Source organism: Lacerta agilis, chromosome 3 (assembly GCF_009819535.1).
Source record: "Lacerta agilis isolate rLacAgi1 chromosome 3, rLacAgi1.pri, whole genome shotgun sequence".
Taxonomy (NCBI): Eukaryota; Metazoa; Chordata; class Lepidosauria; order Squamata; family Lacertidae; genus Lacerta; species Lacerta agilis.
This window is the reverse complement of record NC_046314.1, coordinates 30,403,505-30,420,681: the sequence shown is the minus strand read 5'-3', so window position 1 is coordinate 30,420,681 and position 17,177 is coordinate 30,403,505. Positions and strand designations below refer to the sequence as shown.

The window sequence follows — 17,177 nt, the reverse complement described above, 5'->3', positions numbered from 1 at the left end:
CTGGTGGTTGGTTCCCCTGCTGCCTGACAACATCAGTGAAGGGCAAACCAACTGGTGCAGCTATAGAAAATATGTTAGGAATTGTCCATCTGAGGCCCCTGGTAATTAGAGGCTAGTCTGTGGAGATTGACAGGGTAAATCACCAGCGAATGTTTACACAACAAAACATATGCCCAGTACAATATCCTACGCTGATGTTACTGAAACCAGTGTCCGGAAATGTACAGTGGAAATAAGACCTGGTACCTTTCAGGTGCCAAGGCAAACATCAATTACAGCACAGTGTGAGAGGAGTCATAAGAAATACTACCGCGTATCAGTAGTTCAACAAAGTCAGCACTTTTGTGTAATTGCAGGGGAAAGGGCTGCAAAACATTACGGATTCCAGCAAGAAACGGCCCTTTATACTTTAAAACCGATCCTTGATAAAACAATGCTGGGGTCATGAGAAGGCTACTTTGCCAATTTTGCTCTCGCCGTGGGATCCGCGGACATCTGGTTGAGCTGCGGAAGCTGGAAAACGTCTTTAATATTCTCCTGACAGTAAAAATGGACATGTGGAAAACATTCTAACCTGTTAATCTGTGGTGCTCCTGAAAAAAAAAGGGGGAAGAAATAAGGAGGGAGGAGGAAGGGACATTTGGCTTTATACTTTGTGATGATGAATAGAATGTCTCCAGGTCCAGCTGTAAATAAGTTAATGGCACTGGAAAGGAGACGGCCGTCTCTGTTTCCCCAAATGGAGCTGAAAACGAGAGTGCACCTGTGCAGCTCTCCGGTTGCAATAAATGCCAGGAGTTGCATTTAGTCTGGCCAGATAGTTGGACAACTTTATTTTTATCCTTGTAAAAAGAAAGAAAGAAAGACAGAAAAGATTAGTGAAGGTTGTTTGCAATGTTTTAGGTCTTCCGCACTGACACTGTTTGATGGATTGAGGTTACGACTCCCTCCCTTTTGGGCCCTCAAGATCAACCTTTTCCAACCTTGGGTTTCCAGGCGTGGTTGAACTACATCTCCCATCTTCCCTAGCTAGCAGGACCAATGTTCAGGGATGATGGGAGTTGTGGTCCAACAACATCTGGGGACCCAAGCTAAAGAAAGGCTGCTGTAGATTATAAGACTAAAATGTGGTTAAGATGTGGAAGTTACTGTTTCACATTCATAGCTTGTACAGTAGAACGGCGCTTCTACCAGAGACCCGGATCGACTCACGAACGGACCTCCGAAACGTATTCCGTACGTGAGTAGAGGCTCCACTGTATATGATACAAGGTTCATTTTGGTTCCTTAGCCTCAGGTGACATTGATCCTTGGTAAATTCTGATGAAGTGAAAACCTGAACCAGAGAGACATAAAAAAAAATCTGCACTGACATGCTGATGTACTCTTCACACTGTCTTACTGTTTATTCTTTGTATAACATTTTATTTTATTTTATTGTTTATCGCATAAATAAAGAATGGTGGGGCTTTTCCCCTGCAATGTGCTTCCAAATAATCTCCACCTAAAAACAATGTAGAAAAAGAACCAGAAATGATGCATTTACAGATTAGCTGGAAACACAGGGTCTAAGCCATGAGTTGTATTGCTTTAACATCTGTCTGTTCCACAGTGAAGGTTTACCAGAATATATCTTGGAGTCTTTGGTGCAAGTTTTCATTGCTGGATAAATAATCCAGAAGAACTTTTAGTACGATAACGTTGTGAATGTTGAAGGTGGCCTTGTCCAAACACCTGCAACCAAGACTGGATCTTCAGGGCAAGGTTGCATATCTAGACACTCCTAAAAGGAAAAATAAGGTGTTTTTTTTTCAACTGTTGCCCTGAGACACTGGAAAGAAGCCCCCATAAAAAGCAGGCCAATTAATATGGGGAGAGGGGGAGGAATTGTAACATTTCTTTTAGCTTTTAGGCTAAAACATGGGTAGGCAAAATATGGCCTGGGGGCCGGATCGGGCCCAATCGCCATCTAAATCCAGCCCGTGGACAGTCCGGGAATCAGTGTGTTTTTACATGGGTAGAATGTGCCCTTTTATTTAAAATGCATCTCTGGGTTATTTGTGGGGCATAGGAATTCGTTCATTATTATTTTTTCAAAATATAGTCCGGCCCCCCACAAGGTCTGAGGGACAGTGGACTGGCCTCCTGCTGAAAAAGTCTACTGACCCCTGGGCTAAAACAACAAAGTGTTGTGGGGCTAAGATCCTGCTGCCAGGTTTTACAGTGGTACCTCGGGTTACAGGCGCTTCAGGTTACAGACTCCACTAACCCAGAAATAGTACCTCGGGTTAAGAACTTTGCTTCAGGATGAGAACAGAAATTGTACTCTGGCGGCACAGCGGCAGCAGGAGGTCCCATTAGCTAAAGTGGTGCTTCATGTTAAGAACAATTTCAGGTTAAGAACGGACCTCCAGATCGAATTACCATAAGTTCTTAACCTGAGGTACCACTGTACTCTGTTTTGGGGACTTTGCTGTGAGAAGTCTGGACTTTTAAAGCTGTCCCATTAGTTTGAATGGGGATTGCTTAACACTCAGTCTGAACTGAATGGGACTCAAGCAGGCATAAACTTTGGAAAGGTTTTACCCTTTGTTTTGTAGGAATTTGTAAAAACTTTTGCTTATAACAACTTCATGAATGGAGCCAGTTATTGCCATTTTAAAATGGAGTGCATCCAATGATGAGAGACCAAGTTACTCAGGGCTGTGTACGCCCCATACATTTGAAGCACATGATTCCCCCCCCCAAGATTCCTGAGACGTGTGGTTTATCTCTCACTGACCTACAATTCCCAGCACCCTTAACAAATTACCCAGGATTCCTTGGTGAGGGGAACAATGTGTTTTCAACATCTGGTGTGTATGCAGACTAGATCCCAATCTCAACAGTTGCACCCTTTTCATTTAATACTTAATTTAGTGTCTGGTAACATGTCCGTTTTGGTGGGGCAGAGCAGGTTTTTGCAGCACTTCACACATTGAATTTTCTATCGGTACTACATCAAATATTTCAAGTTTGAGTCAAAGTGAAACACTTCTCAGTGTGTTGATTTGAAGAACAAAATGATTTGTTGTGGGTGGGTGGGTGGGTGGGGGAGGAAGATGGCCAATGCCACAAAAGCCCCACCCCATGGCAGCCATGTTTTCTGCGTGTGACAGCCATCTTATTCACAAAAACAGTGTGATGCCCATCTCTCTCCATTCCCCCTCAGTATCAGAGCACTTGACTTCTGGGTCACACACAAGACTGCAGCCAGAAGTCATTCAACATGGAAACAACTGGGGAGAAGGGAGGTTGCATTGTTAAATATTAAAAATTGGCCCAAGGCCTGTATCACTCATGGGGGCTATTGATAGGAGACGAACCCTGAATGTGACATTTTGCCACTGGCCCTCTTGATCTTGATGCAGTCCTGCTGAAAATTATAGCTTTTGTCTGGAGCTGAGAAATGTAGAACACCACACATTTTACATCTATATTTATCTCTAAACACACAGAGAGATGCAACAAAATGTGCAATTTTGAGGCTTGTGAAACTCACATAACTATAACATTCTGTATTGTAGAAAGCACTGGCTCTTAGATAGGGTTGCCATTTTTCAAACTGAAAATCTGGGCGGCCAAAAAAAAAAAAAATGCAATTTTCTGAATTTTTTTTTAAGGGAAATCAGCAAAAATGGCACTGCCGACATGGGCTGCCATTCGTCTGGGTTTTCCTGGACATTTGACAGACCACAGTATTCCTGATATATGTCTCGAAAATTTAGGACATATGGCAAGCCTACAGGGCATACATTTAAGCTGCCATTTTTACGCCCTTAGTAGTGTCACATTCCCCACTCTGCTAGTTTGCACATCCTATCTTCAAAAACCCCAATGCTGAATAATGGGGACATCTTATTGTCCACTTAGCAAGCAGCTTAAACAGAAAAAGTTGCCCAGTTACCAGTAGTACAAACAGAAAATGGCACATCTTGAGGCAACAGTGACTCCAAGTGGTCAGTGAAGGAACAGTTTTCATCTTGTTTTTCTTTTTTAACAAAACGTCATAGCAAAATAAGTTATTCACTTCATGCATATCCACCTTATTTTTGTGATTGTAAGTTGTTTTAATCAGCTTTTCACGTTGTGTTTTAATGTTGTGACCTGCCCTGGGACCTGAGGGTGAAGGGCAGCTAATAAAGAATAATAATTTAGATTTAATTTAAAGTACTGTGTCCAAAAACCACAGCCCGTACATGGGAAGTCCAAAATGAACTCCATAAGCATTTCAATTTGGGTGTCTTTGCATGCCAAAATGTGGAAGTGATTAAACACCAGGCAGGCCCCAATACAGCCCAGGCTGCATTTGGCTTGCTGGGTCCCAGTTATTCAGACCAGTGGGATGTGTGTGTTTAATTGTTAGCTTCAAATGAAACTTCAGATTACACTGTCTGCAGATATTTGAAGGAACCCACACAATGATTAAGCCGAAACTGAGTGCCAAAAAAAATCCATTTTGCTTGATTGCAGTGGGGGAAACATGCCAAATGCAAGAGAAGATAGATGCGGATGACTGGGACGATCTGTTTGAGAAATACTTGGAAAATTATTTTCATCCATGTTCAAAAGCATGAAACCTCTGTTCTGTCCCACAGCTGCAATTCAGAGCATATATATGAACACTGAGGTTCCAGTGAGTGCTTTCCACCTAGTGGATGGTTCCTTCCCTGCTTTTGAACACATCAGCTTAATCTACTGGTTCTCCAGAGCTTATTGATATCATCACCACCACCATCATCATCATCATCATTTGGATTTCTTACCCATCTCTTTCATCCTATGGTCACACAGCAGGTTGCAGTAGTATAAGAATGTACAAATATGTTTCAGAAATTATGTTTTTTTTTAACGGTAGGTTCAGATATACAGTTGTACCTTGGATCCCGAATGCCTTGGTACTCGGGTGTTTTGGCTCCCGAATGCAGCAAACCCGGAAGTGAGTGTTCTGGTTTGCAAACGTTCTTTGGAACCCAAATGTCCAACGGGGCTTCTGCAGCTTCTGATTGGGTGCAGGACGTTCCTGCAGCCAATCAGAAGCTTTGCTTTGGTTTCTGAACGTTTTAGAAGTCGGACGGACTTCCAGAATGGATTCCGTCCAAGGCATGACTGTACAGTATAACAAAGCAGGGATGTGGCAACCTTGCCAGATAACTCAAATTATTGTCTAAAATAAGCCACGTAAAGCACAAGTTTAAATGTAGAATAGAAAATGAAGAGAAAATGCATCTGAATCAATTCAGAAAAATTGCCCGCATTTACAGAGTGCAGAAAATGCTCTCTACGTGTGTTGGCCTTTTTGTTTATTTGTTTTTTTTTAGTTCAGTACACTCCAGTGAGCATACTGAATTGAGAATTATTGCTTTTGATTGTTTTCCAGATGGGAGTTCATGTTGTGGATTCTGCTGCTGCCGGCTTAGGAGGTTGCCCCTATGCGAAAGGTGCCACAGGCAATGTTGCCACAGAAGATGTGCTATATATGCTGAATGGCTTAGGAATCAATACGGTAAGCTGTTTTTCATGTACCTCTTAAACTTTTGCAGATTTCTTAAGACTATGGATTGGAAGTCTTGCTAGCTATGTTGATTTCAATACATACACACAGGCAAGCAACTGGGCATGTCGGTATGAATCATTCTGATGCATTTTGAGGAAATGTTAAACCATTTAGCTTGCTTTTGATCCTGTTGAAAAAAGAAGAAGAAGAAGAAGAAGAAGAAGAGGAGGAGGAGTTTGGATTTAATATCCCACTTTATCACTACCCCAAGGAGTCTCAAAGAAGCTAACAATCTCCTTTCCCTTCCTCCCCCACAACAAACACTCTGTGAGGTGAGTGAGGCTGAGAGACTTCAGAGAGAAGTGTGACTAGCCCAAGGTCACCCAGCAGCTGCATGTGGAGGAGCAGGGAATCGAACCTGGTTCACCAGATTACGAGTCTACTGCTCTTAACCACTACACCACACTGGCTCTGAAAGGGTGACTTTGCAAACATTTGCTATGAGAAAATAAACTTCTCAACCGACCAAGATGTGGATTCATTAAGGTTCTCTTTGGGCATCCTCCTGGCTGCATTAGAACTTGCTTATCCATGAGTTGCCTGTGCAATGGATGGGAAAACATTTAAATGATTCAGACATGTGAGCATGGCCACTCACATGGGTCTTTCCCCTGGAACTGATACCCATTCCTCCCGGACATTGACAGTCCCATGGAAAAGGCGTGTGAAATCAGCTCTCATTCTTTGGTTTACTTCACCTTTCTCCCTGTCTCATGTATTATTGTTATTATCAACAAATTACTTCCCACAAGGCATCTCAAAGCGGTTAGCAATACGTACCGGTATATAAAAGCACCGCTTATCTAAATACAGTTAAAACAATTGCACATATTAAAACAAATTCAAAGCAAATGTGGGGAAAAAATCACAAACAAACCACAACAAAATGAAGGAATGAAATCAGTTTCAAATCCTCAACTACAGATACCATATGGGGTAGCAATCTCCACTTAGAAGGCTTGCTGAAAGAGGAAAGTCTTCAAAAAGCTCCCAAATAACAATATGAAAATAAAGATATGACTTTGCATACACATCCAGCCAATATTTTCAGGATGGGGATACACACCCATGCTTGTCCCTTCAAAATAAATGAGCCCCCATTCAAAAAACCCAAAGCACCAGTTCCCCAAACAACTACTAGTACTAGGTCTGAGAGTTCTGAGAATTTATCATTTTCATGTCCCATAGCATTTCTCTCTTGACAGCAGGCACCACTTACAAATCCTGAATGTTGCCTCATGTTTACCTTTGATCTGTTCTATCTCCTCGCTTCCTCTCACCACTATGTTCCTGTTCTTGCTTTGTTGACTGAAGTCGTTTTGAGAGGGACACAATGAACGAAATGCTTTTTGAATTCCTGCCAGCATTTTCCAATGGGCTCTGCTCATTGGGGCGACGGCTAATGCCTGTTTTAAAACGGCATTGAAAATGATTCGTCGGGGTGTCAGTTAGCTGAAGGAAAACTGAAAAGTTGAGAACATCTGCAGGCAGAGTGTGCGGTGCTCCAAAGGTCAGCTTGGTCTCACAGATTTATAACATCTGGGGAGATTTGTCAGGAGGCAAAAATATGATTTGAGGTGGCTTAAGTGCTTTCCCAACCCTGTCAAATTTGTGTACCAAAATCAACAGGGTTCAGAAATAGTATTTGGTATTGTTGCACTTCAAATTGAAGCACATGTTATTTATTTGAATGATTTATAAACCTCTCCTCATTGTTCGCACGACCCCAGAGCAAGAGACATTAAAATACAATAAAACAATATTTCATTTAAACACAGCTTTAATGTAGAAAACAGACACTATTCTAGCAACATAACTACATCATCCAAGCAAGAGGCACTACTTGAGCCAAATGCTTGGGTGGGCAGTTGTGTTTTACTGTCATTCACAACTCCCATCAGTGTTTTGGTGCTGCTTGCACCTGAGAGGAGAGGGCATTCCAAAGTCAGGGTGATCCTACAGCATAGCTGTCAACTTTCCCTTTTTTGTGGTAAATTCCCTTATTCCAGCACCGTTTCCCACTGCAAAAAAGGGAAGGTTGACAGCTATGTCCTACGGAGGTGCCAGGCATCAGAGGATCCAACCCCCCAGGCAGGTAGCCAGGAATGGATAAGACAAGGAAAGTTCTTACCAATGCTATTTATTCAATATTCACAGAGAGAGGTTTAGAAATGCAGCCTCTTGGAGTAATGGCATTGCTCCAAGTGAGTCTCCACCTCCTCCCTCTCTCCTTTCATGCGTCATCACTACAGGTGCTGGAAAGTGCCCTCTGCCTCTGAGCTCTCTGCTCTCCTACTTTCAATGCCTGCCGGGTTCTGGAAGAGGGGGAGTTTGGAATGCTTTCTAAAGACACTGTGCCCATCATCTGTCCCCCCCCCATGGTGCTTCTTCTTCCTCCTCTCCCATTATTTCCCAGCTCTCTCCCCCACCCCACCCCACATCTTCCTTTGATCTGTGACCTCCCTCAAACCCCTGTTGTAATTTTGAACTGTCTTCTTCTCTGGAAGGGTCAGGCTGGGGAGGTGGTCTCCACCATTCTTCCTCTTCCCAGTCCCTGACAGGAGGATGCTTTATCATGACTTGCTCATTGTGACACTATGAGAAGACAATCCCTTCATGATTTCAAAGTTTCCCAGATTTTTAGAGTGTTTACCGCACAGTTACTTAGAAATGAACTCATCCATTTCAGTTATATTCATCTCTGAGTGTAAGTGTGCATGGGATACCAGCTTGAATTTGAATTAAGTAGGTTGCATTTTGGATTCTCTAAACAGCTCACCCATCTTAGTCTTAGGGTAGAGTTTACTAACACGCCCCCCCCCATATGAAGAAGGGGAAGGAGAAGGAGAAGGAGAAGAAGAAGAAGAGGAGGAGGAGGAGGAGTTTGGATTTAATATCCCGCTTTATCACTACCCGAAGGAGTCTCAAAGTGGCTAACATTCTCCTTTCCCTTCCTCCCCCACAACAAACACTCTGAGAGGTGAGTGGGGCTGAGAGATTTCAAGAAGTGTGACTAGCCCAAGGTCACCCAGCAGCTGCATGTGGAGGAGCGGAGATGCGAACCTGGTTCACCAGCTTACAAGTCTATCGCTCTTAACCAGTACACCACACTGGCGCGCGCACACACACACACACACGGACGAATGATTAGAATGAATTACTAGGCATAAAATCTCTGTCTGTTTTCTGTCTCTTTTTTAGGGTGTGAATCTTTACAAAGTTATGGAGGCCGGTCACTTCATCTGCACTGCCTTGAACAAGCAAACAAATTCTAAAGTTGCGCAAGCGTCTTTCAATAGCTGAGCTGTAAAGTTAACTATTTGTCTTTCAATATGCACTGCCTTGTTTATAGCTGCATAAGGTAAATCTATAGCATACGACAAATCAAACCATTTCGGGGGGGGGGGTGCAGAATAGTCAATATTGTATGTCCATGGCGGCAGAAAATTTAAGATCACAGTGTAAGTTCCTGGGCCTGGTCACCTGATGAAACCCTCTCCATATTGTCTCTGGGCCCCTGGAGATTTCCCAGCTACAAGCACAAGTCCTCTGTGAATTGGCCCCCATCATGCTCCTGAAGTGATGTTAACACTCTGCCTGTGGGGCCACCTCAAGGAAGTGTTTGAGAGGTCAGTAAAGACATGCACGTTGGTTTACAGGAGTGAGAAGGAAAATCCAAATGCCTGTGTATTTATCTGAGCACACCTTGAGGTGAGTTTCTTGCAGAGAGGAACACAAAAGCCAATGTCAGACGCGCTCATCTTTAAGAAGCCACAGGTTTGCTTCCACAATTGTGTAGGTGGGTGGTTTCTGGTGTCATGCACCCTGACCAAGAAAGGTAGAAAGCTTTGACTAAATATCCTTTGTTTGAGAGTCTCATAAGCTGCTTCTAAGACATGATAAATGGCAGCTCTGAGCACGTAAGGATTGTATTTCCTAAGGAATATCCCCCATGCTTTAATGCCAGCTCCAGGTTTTGGGGGACCCTTGGGTGAGACACTTAGTGTGTGTGGGGGGGGGGAGGGACACTTCTCAGTGAGCCTATCTCTTCCACCAATATTGTCACCAACTGCTACTGCTCCCCCTCCTCGTCCTCTTGCTTTGTGCCATCGGCTTGCTTGTCAGGCAGAGAGCCAATGAGGATGCAGGTAGTGGCAGCTGCTCCTCCCCTTTATCAGCACAGCAAGTTTTTGCTTGCTTGCTCCCTCTGGGCTGAGGGAAAAGGTGGGTAAATTAGCAGGTTCCAATGGCCAAAAGGGGGAGCAGGTTGAAACATCTCCATCTGTCAGGAATGCTTTGATGGTGTTTCCTGCTTGGCAGGGGGTTGGACTGGATGGCCCTTGTGGTCTCTTCCAACTCTATGATTCTATGATCTCTTTTTGATGAACCTTCTGGGTTATGGTTGTTTGGCAGGGGCCCAGACTGTGCTGAACCTTGGATAGCAGCTGTGACCATGCCCAGTATGGTGATTTTGATTATGTATGTATGTATGTATGTATGTATGTATGTATGTATGTATTGTGATAGCGACACATGAAAGCACAGCCTGTCGGGAACAGAATGACCAGCAGTGGAACTGTGTGCGCGCCACATATTTATAAAGCTGACTGCCAGGCCCGCAGTCATGTACTTTAAAACAATTTGGACACTCTTTGAAAATTGATGTTGACTTTGTTGCCTGCCTTGGACTGGCAAAAGCAAGGGGGTTTGTTGAGTTGAAATTTAGCTTGGCAGGTCACAAGTTGCGCTATCTTCAACTGTTATTTCAATCCACGTTGAACACAAACTGACTTCAGAGTTCTAAAGATAGCAAGTATATTCTTACATCTTAATCAAGCCAATTTTTATTTTTTTTAGTGTTGTATAAATATTTGCAGCCGTCAATGAGGTCCATCGCTGTGTGTGGTCTTGCTGTTGTACATTTTATTACTCCAGATTACCTCTTTTCATTTGCCAAGTCAATTACGCTGCGAGCATTGAGCCAAACCCGGATTTGCTATGAGTAGCATTTTTGCAATGTTTTACTATAGTTGACATCTGTTAAGTATATGAATGACTTTATCTTGTTCCAAGAATTTGTAGGGGGTGGCAGCCTGCCATGTTTTGCAAATTTATGGCGCCCTCCTATAGTTGTTACATACACTAAATTCACTGCAATCTGTTTTTCTTTCTTGCTGTCCAATTTCCATCTTTTCGGTAGGAGAGTACAGGGCTGCTATGCAAGCTTATTGAAAGAATGGAAGTTGCACGGTAGCTGTGTTCATTGGATCACTCCATTGCACAATTCAGGCCAAACTAGATGTTATGTTAGTCACATAATTTGCAGTTGTGCAATTTTAATTCCAGCCAGAACTTGGATTAGGAATGTGGTGTAACTTTAACCCTTTGTACACACTGTGGCCCCCCATCAGCTGCTATTAGCCACCCGCCTTGAGCAAATGGAAATGTCTCCACAGTACTTTTTGCTGGGGGGGGGGGGTGAGGAATAATGTTTTCCCAATTGCATTTATGCACATTGTGGGTGATATCCAACTAGGTCATACTCATAGAGTAGACCCATTAAAACCACAATGGACTTCAGTCCACTGATTTCAGTGGGTCTACTCTGCGACTAACAATGGCTGCCAATCTGTCATTTTTACCTGGCATAAATCCACTGTTGGGTCAAGAAAGTGCCTCTTAACTATCCTGACCATTCAAGACTCCCCCTTTTGTGGAATTTTGTAAGATGAATATTACAGTGAAGTGCATTTGAGTGCAATCAAAGGAACTGCACAATCATATATAAATCAGTGAAAGCTACTTGAAAAATAATAGCATCTAGTACAGTCTAGTTTTAATCTTTTCGAGTCCCCCAAACTCAGTACTTTTTACAGTGCAGACTTTTGTTCAGTAGAAGTGGTTTTCTTAGCCCCCTTGATGTCCTTTTTATTGAGCATTAATCATGATGTGTGCTTTGGGAAAGGGCCCAGGATAGGTGGTGCAAGGAGTATATCATAGCCCTGCGTGGGGTCAAAAATGGGGGCCTGGGAGGCAAAGGAAGGGAGCCAGAAATTCCCTGGGACATCAGAAAACATTTGCATATATTATGTTGAAGACTAGCACTTAACATTTTGCGTTAGCCTACATAAAACACCACAACACTCTACTTCCCTGCCCACTTCCTCTTCTGCCAACGTGCCCGTGCCGACTTCTCCCAGGCAATCTGGAGAGGTGGCACTGAAGTCCCAGCAAATGATAGCACGAGTGGGCAAGGCGAGAAGGCGGGCTTGCCTTGCCTCTCCTGCAGGTGATGTGCTCTGCCTAATTGAGGGGACTGCTGTCCGTCGGTGAGGGGCAAAACAAGTGTCAGAGCTGACAGCAACCCACCTTCAAGCTGAGGAGGGCCACCATTATCATCATGAACAGATGATATCTGGTAAAATTATCTTTTCCAAAAAAACTCTCCTAAGAATCAGGAGATAGTTAATATTTGCATTGATTCAAATTATATTTGTAAAGGTATAATAAAACAAAAAAGAGAACCCAATTCAAGCAAATGTCCCTAAGATATTTCATAGTGTTCTGCTTTATTAGTACTTTGAATAGAAGATTGGATAATTGTTTATCTCTACGTATTTTAATTTGGGCTTTTTCTGTCAAAAGGTGCTGTTCATTTGGAATTATTGGTTAACCTGAGAAACAGTGTCAGTCAGATATAATGAACAAGGAATTGTAAAGTCTATTTTCAACTGAGCACCACTCAAATTATTTCAGCCAACTTACAACAAGCTGCTTCGCATTTGTGCACCCCAGGAATACAGACAAAAATTTTGATTTATTATAAATACCATTCTTTGACTACTAAGTCATGTGAAAGGTTGTAGCATATCTCAATGAACGCATCTGTTATTTCCTTGTACCAGTATATAGACTTTTATCTTAGGAATCAAAACAAACACAAGGAGAAAGCCTGATAATATTACGAAATAGTACAATCATCACCTACCGGTGACCCACCTGCACATAAAATCATTAGTAAATATCTGCTTGTCTTTCCATTTAGTGTTGACATTATTGGGCTGTAATAAGCCGTACTAAGAGGGTACATTTACCTCTGATTGCTTTCTTCTTCTTCTTCTTCTTCTTCTTCTTCTTCTTCTTCTTCTTCTTCTTCTTCAAAAAATCAGTTCTTCCATCAGCTTTTATGGGTAATGACTCACAACAGATGGAGCTCTTTTATGTAACCGGGGAGATCAATTTCTTCTCTCCGCTGTTTTGGCCAGTTCAAAATATGTTCATCAAACCTGTTTTAGCAAAAGCTCTCAGCAGGCCTGGTTTCAGCACATGGTGCCTTTAGGCAGCTGCCAGGATCCATATCTGTGCTGGTGATGCCTATCCTGACCCCTTGTACCGGGAGGGGAAGACTCCATTTTAACTTCCTGCAGGGCACTGGCATGATGCAGCATAACAACCCAGCCATTTTGGGAAGTTAAAATGGCCACCAGCACCAATTCAGAATGCTGCCTGCTACCAATAAAAGGCAGGAGGGGAACCACCAGGTGATCCACTCTGTCCTGAGCCCCCTCAGTCCTGGAGCTGGGCCTGTTTCTCTTATCATTTGAGTCTCTTAAGCTCTAATATTTGTTTTCCACCTCATGTCTTTGTCTCCACTGAACACAAAGCTTAATAACTAGCTAGCATTATTATTTAAATAGGATTTCCAAGGCTGCAGGCCTATGCCCACTGACCTGTGTCATTTGAGAGGAAGGGCAAGCTATAAATTCAATAAAATAAATGAATGAATAATTCACCGTCTTCTGAGGGAGCCTGCTCCACTATTGAATAGCTCTTACTGTCAGAAAGTTCTTCTTAATGTTTAATTGGAATCCCCATGTAATTTGAATCCATTGGTTCAGGTCCCATCTTCCAGAGCAGGTGAAAACAAGCTTATTCCATCTTCCCTGTGACAGCCGTTCAGATATCTGAAGATAGCCACCTCTCAGTCTCCAAGCTGCTGCTGCTGCTGCTGCTTCTTCTTCTTCTTCTTCTTCTTCTTCTTCTTCTTCTTCTTCTTCTTCTTCTTCTTCTTCTGTCATTTAGTTGTGTCTAACTCTTTGTGACCCCATGGACCAGAGCACGCCAGGCACTCCTGTCTTCCACTGCCTCCCGCAGTTTGGCCAAACTCATGCCAGTCGCTTTGAGAACACTATCCAACCATCTCATCCTCTGTCGTCCCCTTCTCCTTGTGCCCTCCATCAGGGTCTTTTCCAGGGAGTCTTATCTTCTCATGAGGTGGCAAAAGTATTGGAGCCTCAGCTTCAGGATCTGTCTTTCCAGTGAGCACTCAGGGCTGATTTCCTAAGAATGGATAGGTTTGATCTTCTTGCAGTCCATGGGACTCTCAAGAGTCTCCTCCAGCACCATAATTCAAAAGCATCAATTCATCGGTGATCAGCCTGCTTTCTTTCTTTCTTTCTTTCTCCATGCTAAACATACCCAATTGGTTGCCCTCCTCTGCACAAAAAAGTGTGGCAAGATGGGTAAACGCTACCCGAACCAATCAGAATAAATGCCCAGTAAAGACTAGACATAGCCTAGCCTTTGCAAAAGCTTTGCAAAAGCAAATCGGGATGAATGCTCAATAAACAGGTTATCTGGAGGAGCCCTTATACCGCAATACCACAATCCAACATGCGCAATATGTGGAGGTTGCAGACTTCTGTGCAGCTCTTCCCTGCTGGGTAGGGAAAAGTCACTTAGATGCATGCTGTCATATGGTTCATACTGTGTTATTTGTGGACTATGTTATGAAAGAGACAGAGCTGCAGAGGTCCTGGTCCTTCAAACTCTTGCAGAATTTTAGCGCTCAAGGCGATGCTCCTCCTTCTGCAAGAACTTGCCCTTTCATTTCAATGGACGGGGCAACTGTGTGCAAACAAAGAGATTCACACTCAGAGCCAGTCACTTTCAATGTAAGTGAATGGGGAAATCACTCGTGTAGGAACTCCCACGTATGCATCAAGTGCGAACATGGCCATAGATCAGGTCAAAGGACTACTCTGCTAGAACAACTGACTACTGTACTTGCTTCAGAGCAGTGTCTCAGTTTCGCTGCCATTTCCATGAATCAGCTAAACAACTGTGACAAAGTAGATAGCCATGTACAATCTGAAGATCTCAACGGGTGAACTCAGTGTACAGTGACTACACATTTTCCAGAAAATTCACGTTGCACCTTTGATTATTTATTTAGCCTATAAGAACTTCAGAGTAGAATATAAAGTTTCCTGCGTAACTGGTTCCTAATGTGAATTTACACTGGTTTACAGCAATAGTGCATTCTTACTCAAGCTATGTTTTGTGTATATCTAGAGGAAAAAGAAAAAGCAGAGTCGCCGCGGAATCAGTAGAAATCTGGCATGTGTTCTGAATAACGTTGATACTGTGTTTCTCATTTAAATGGCTTCTTGACTTTATTTTTCTGCCGTGGATACTGACAGTGCAATTAAGTGTGGGGAAAACTGTCAATTGGAATCAACAGCATTGTAGCTTCCTGGCTGGTGCCAGCTCCAATAAATGAATAAAGATTGATTAGCATTTCTGTGTCAAACTTGGTTGCTGATTTAAGTGGAATGGGGAAATCGAGGTTACCTTTATCATTGAGTTGGAAATGATCTCAGAGTCCACCTAGTCCAAGCCTGTCCAGGTACATTCCTGATAGCTGGATATCCAGCCTCTGCTTTGTTGTTGTTTAGTTGTTTATTCGTGTCCGACTCTTCATGACCCCATGGACCAGAGCACGCCAGGCACTCCTGTCTTCCACTGCCTCCCGCAGTTTGGTCAAACTCATGTTCGTAGCATCGAGAACACTGGTCCAACCATCTCATCCTCTGTCGTCCCCTTCTCCATCTTTCCCAACATCAGGGTCTTTTCCAGGGAGTCTCTGCTTTAAAAACCCCAATGAAAGAGAGTCCACCACCTTCCTAGGAAATACATTCTGTGTTGCAGTGAGAAACCTGCACTCAAATTATTGGCGGGAGTCCCTCCCTCTCAGCAAAACAGAAAAAGGCTCAGACAGATTTTAGCTGTGGAATAATGCACACGTTCTGTCAGCACATGCACTTTGGGCTGCCTGACAGAACTTCCCCTCACTCTCCTATTCCTGTGCATGCATCCTTAATCTGTTCTGGGTTTTCATACAACCCTCCAGAGCAGATTTGGGGGTGTGCGTGGGTTGCTTGTGGGAAGAGAAGAGGGAAGTAAGGTATTATTATTATTATTATTATTATTATTATTATTATTATTATTATTATTATTACCCCGCCCATCTGGCTGGGTTTCCCCAGTCACTCTGGGCGGCTTCCAACAGAATATTAAAATGCAATAATCTATTAAACATTAAAAGCCTCCCTAAACAGGGCTGCCTTCAGATGTCTTCTAAAAGTCTGGTAGTTGTTTTTCTCTTTGACATCTGGTGGGAGGGTGTTCCACAGGACGGGTGCCACTACTGAGAAGGCCCTCTGCCTGGTTCCCTGTAACTTCTTGTAGTGTAAATCCTTGTACTAATGGAACAAGTGCATTGGATGCTGCCCTGTGGTTTTAAAATGCGATCTCCTCAGCACATTTGGGTCATTTTCTTCACCATAGAGCAAAATAATATTTGTGTGTGCTGACATCTTCCCTAGTGTTCTCTCTCTCTCTCTCTCTCTCTCTCTCTCTCTCTCACACACACACACACACACACACACAGCGCTTAATGTCAAAGTTTTTTTTTTTTTTTAAAGGTGTCATCAGCATAAAATATACTAAGTCTCTTTTGTCTCCCCACCCTTTGTGTGTATCCAAGTTTCACAATGGATAACCTTGCCTCTCTGCTCTTTTGACTTTTGGGTGCTGCCTTTATGCTTAGTGTCTGCTTTCTCCTTGTTTGATGGTGCCAATGGAGCTATACAGCTAGAAGAGATCCCACGTGTCTTTGTGCAGTCTTTGTTTCCACAGCTAGAAAGGAACCACCACTCCCATAGCAGCGCTTGTGAGATGAATTCATACATCATTATAACATCACTTTTGTTTATTTTTAATAGCAATACAAAAAAAAACCCTACACCAATGAAAACTCAATAACTCTACAAGAAGTGTAATTTGCTGCTTCAACTATTTCCCAAAGTAATCCTGCATCTCAGATTAAGGATCCTTTCCCCCTTTTAGTAGACTAGATACAATGCACAGTCAGGAGGTGTTTGGCCAAGCCAATTATCAAGCAGACAGTACACAGCGGGAGAGGTGGTGGAAGGAGGGAATTAGGGGAGAAATCCCCTAGGTCAGAGATAGCACATATCCTGTATCCAAAAAGCATCCTGGTGCAGATTTGCTAAAAGAGATTCTGCACACCAGTGTTAAAGCATAATACTTGGAAGGGTCCTAATGCTTAGAAAGGTTTACTGGAATGGTAGGATTTGGGTTTTGGGTTGTTTTTTTTTTACTTCTTGGTATGCTTCCTCCCTGCCCTCAACTATAGTTTTATTTGGTTGATGCATTTTGTTTCAAAGTCTAAATCTGTATGAGTTCAGTTTTTGGTAATTTTGCTAAATAAATTGTT

General features: G+C 42.9%; 1 protein-coding gene across 1 annotated transcript in view; it reads left to right on the top strand.

Moving 5' to 3' along the window:
- HMGCLL1 (3-hydroxymethyl-3-methylglutaryl-CoA lyase like 1) overlaps positions 1–9,596 on the top strand; it is a 54,420-nt gene extending 44,824 nt beyond the window's left edge. The window contains exons 8-9 of the mRNA XM_033143170.1: positions 5,420–5,545; positions 8,798–9,596. Coding sequence (XP_032999061.1) covers positions 5,420–5,545; positions 8,798–8,899 — 228 coding nt within the window. The 3' untranslated portion in view covers positions 8,900–9,596. The remainder of the gene's footprint in view (positions 1–5,419; positions 5,546–8,797) is intronic.
- The last annotated feature ends 7,581 nt before the right edge of the window (positions 9,597–17,177 follow it).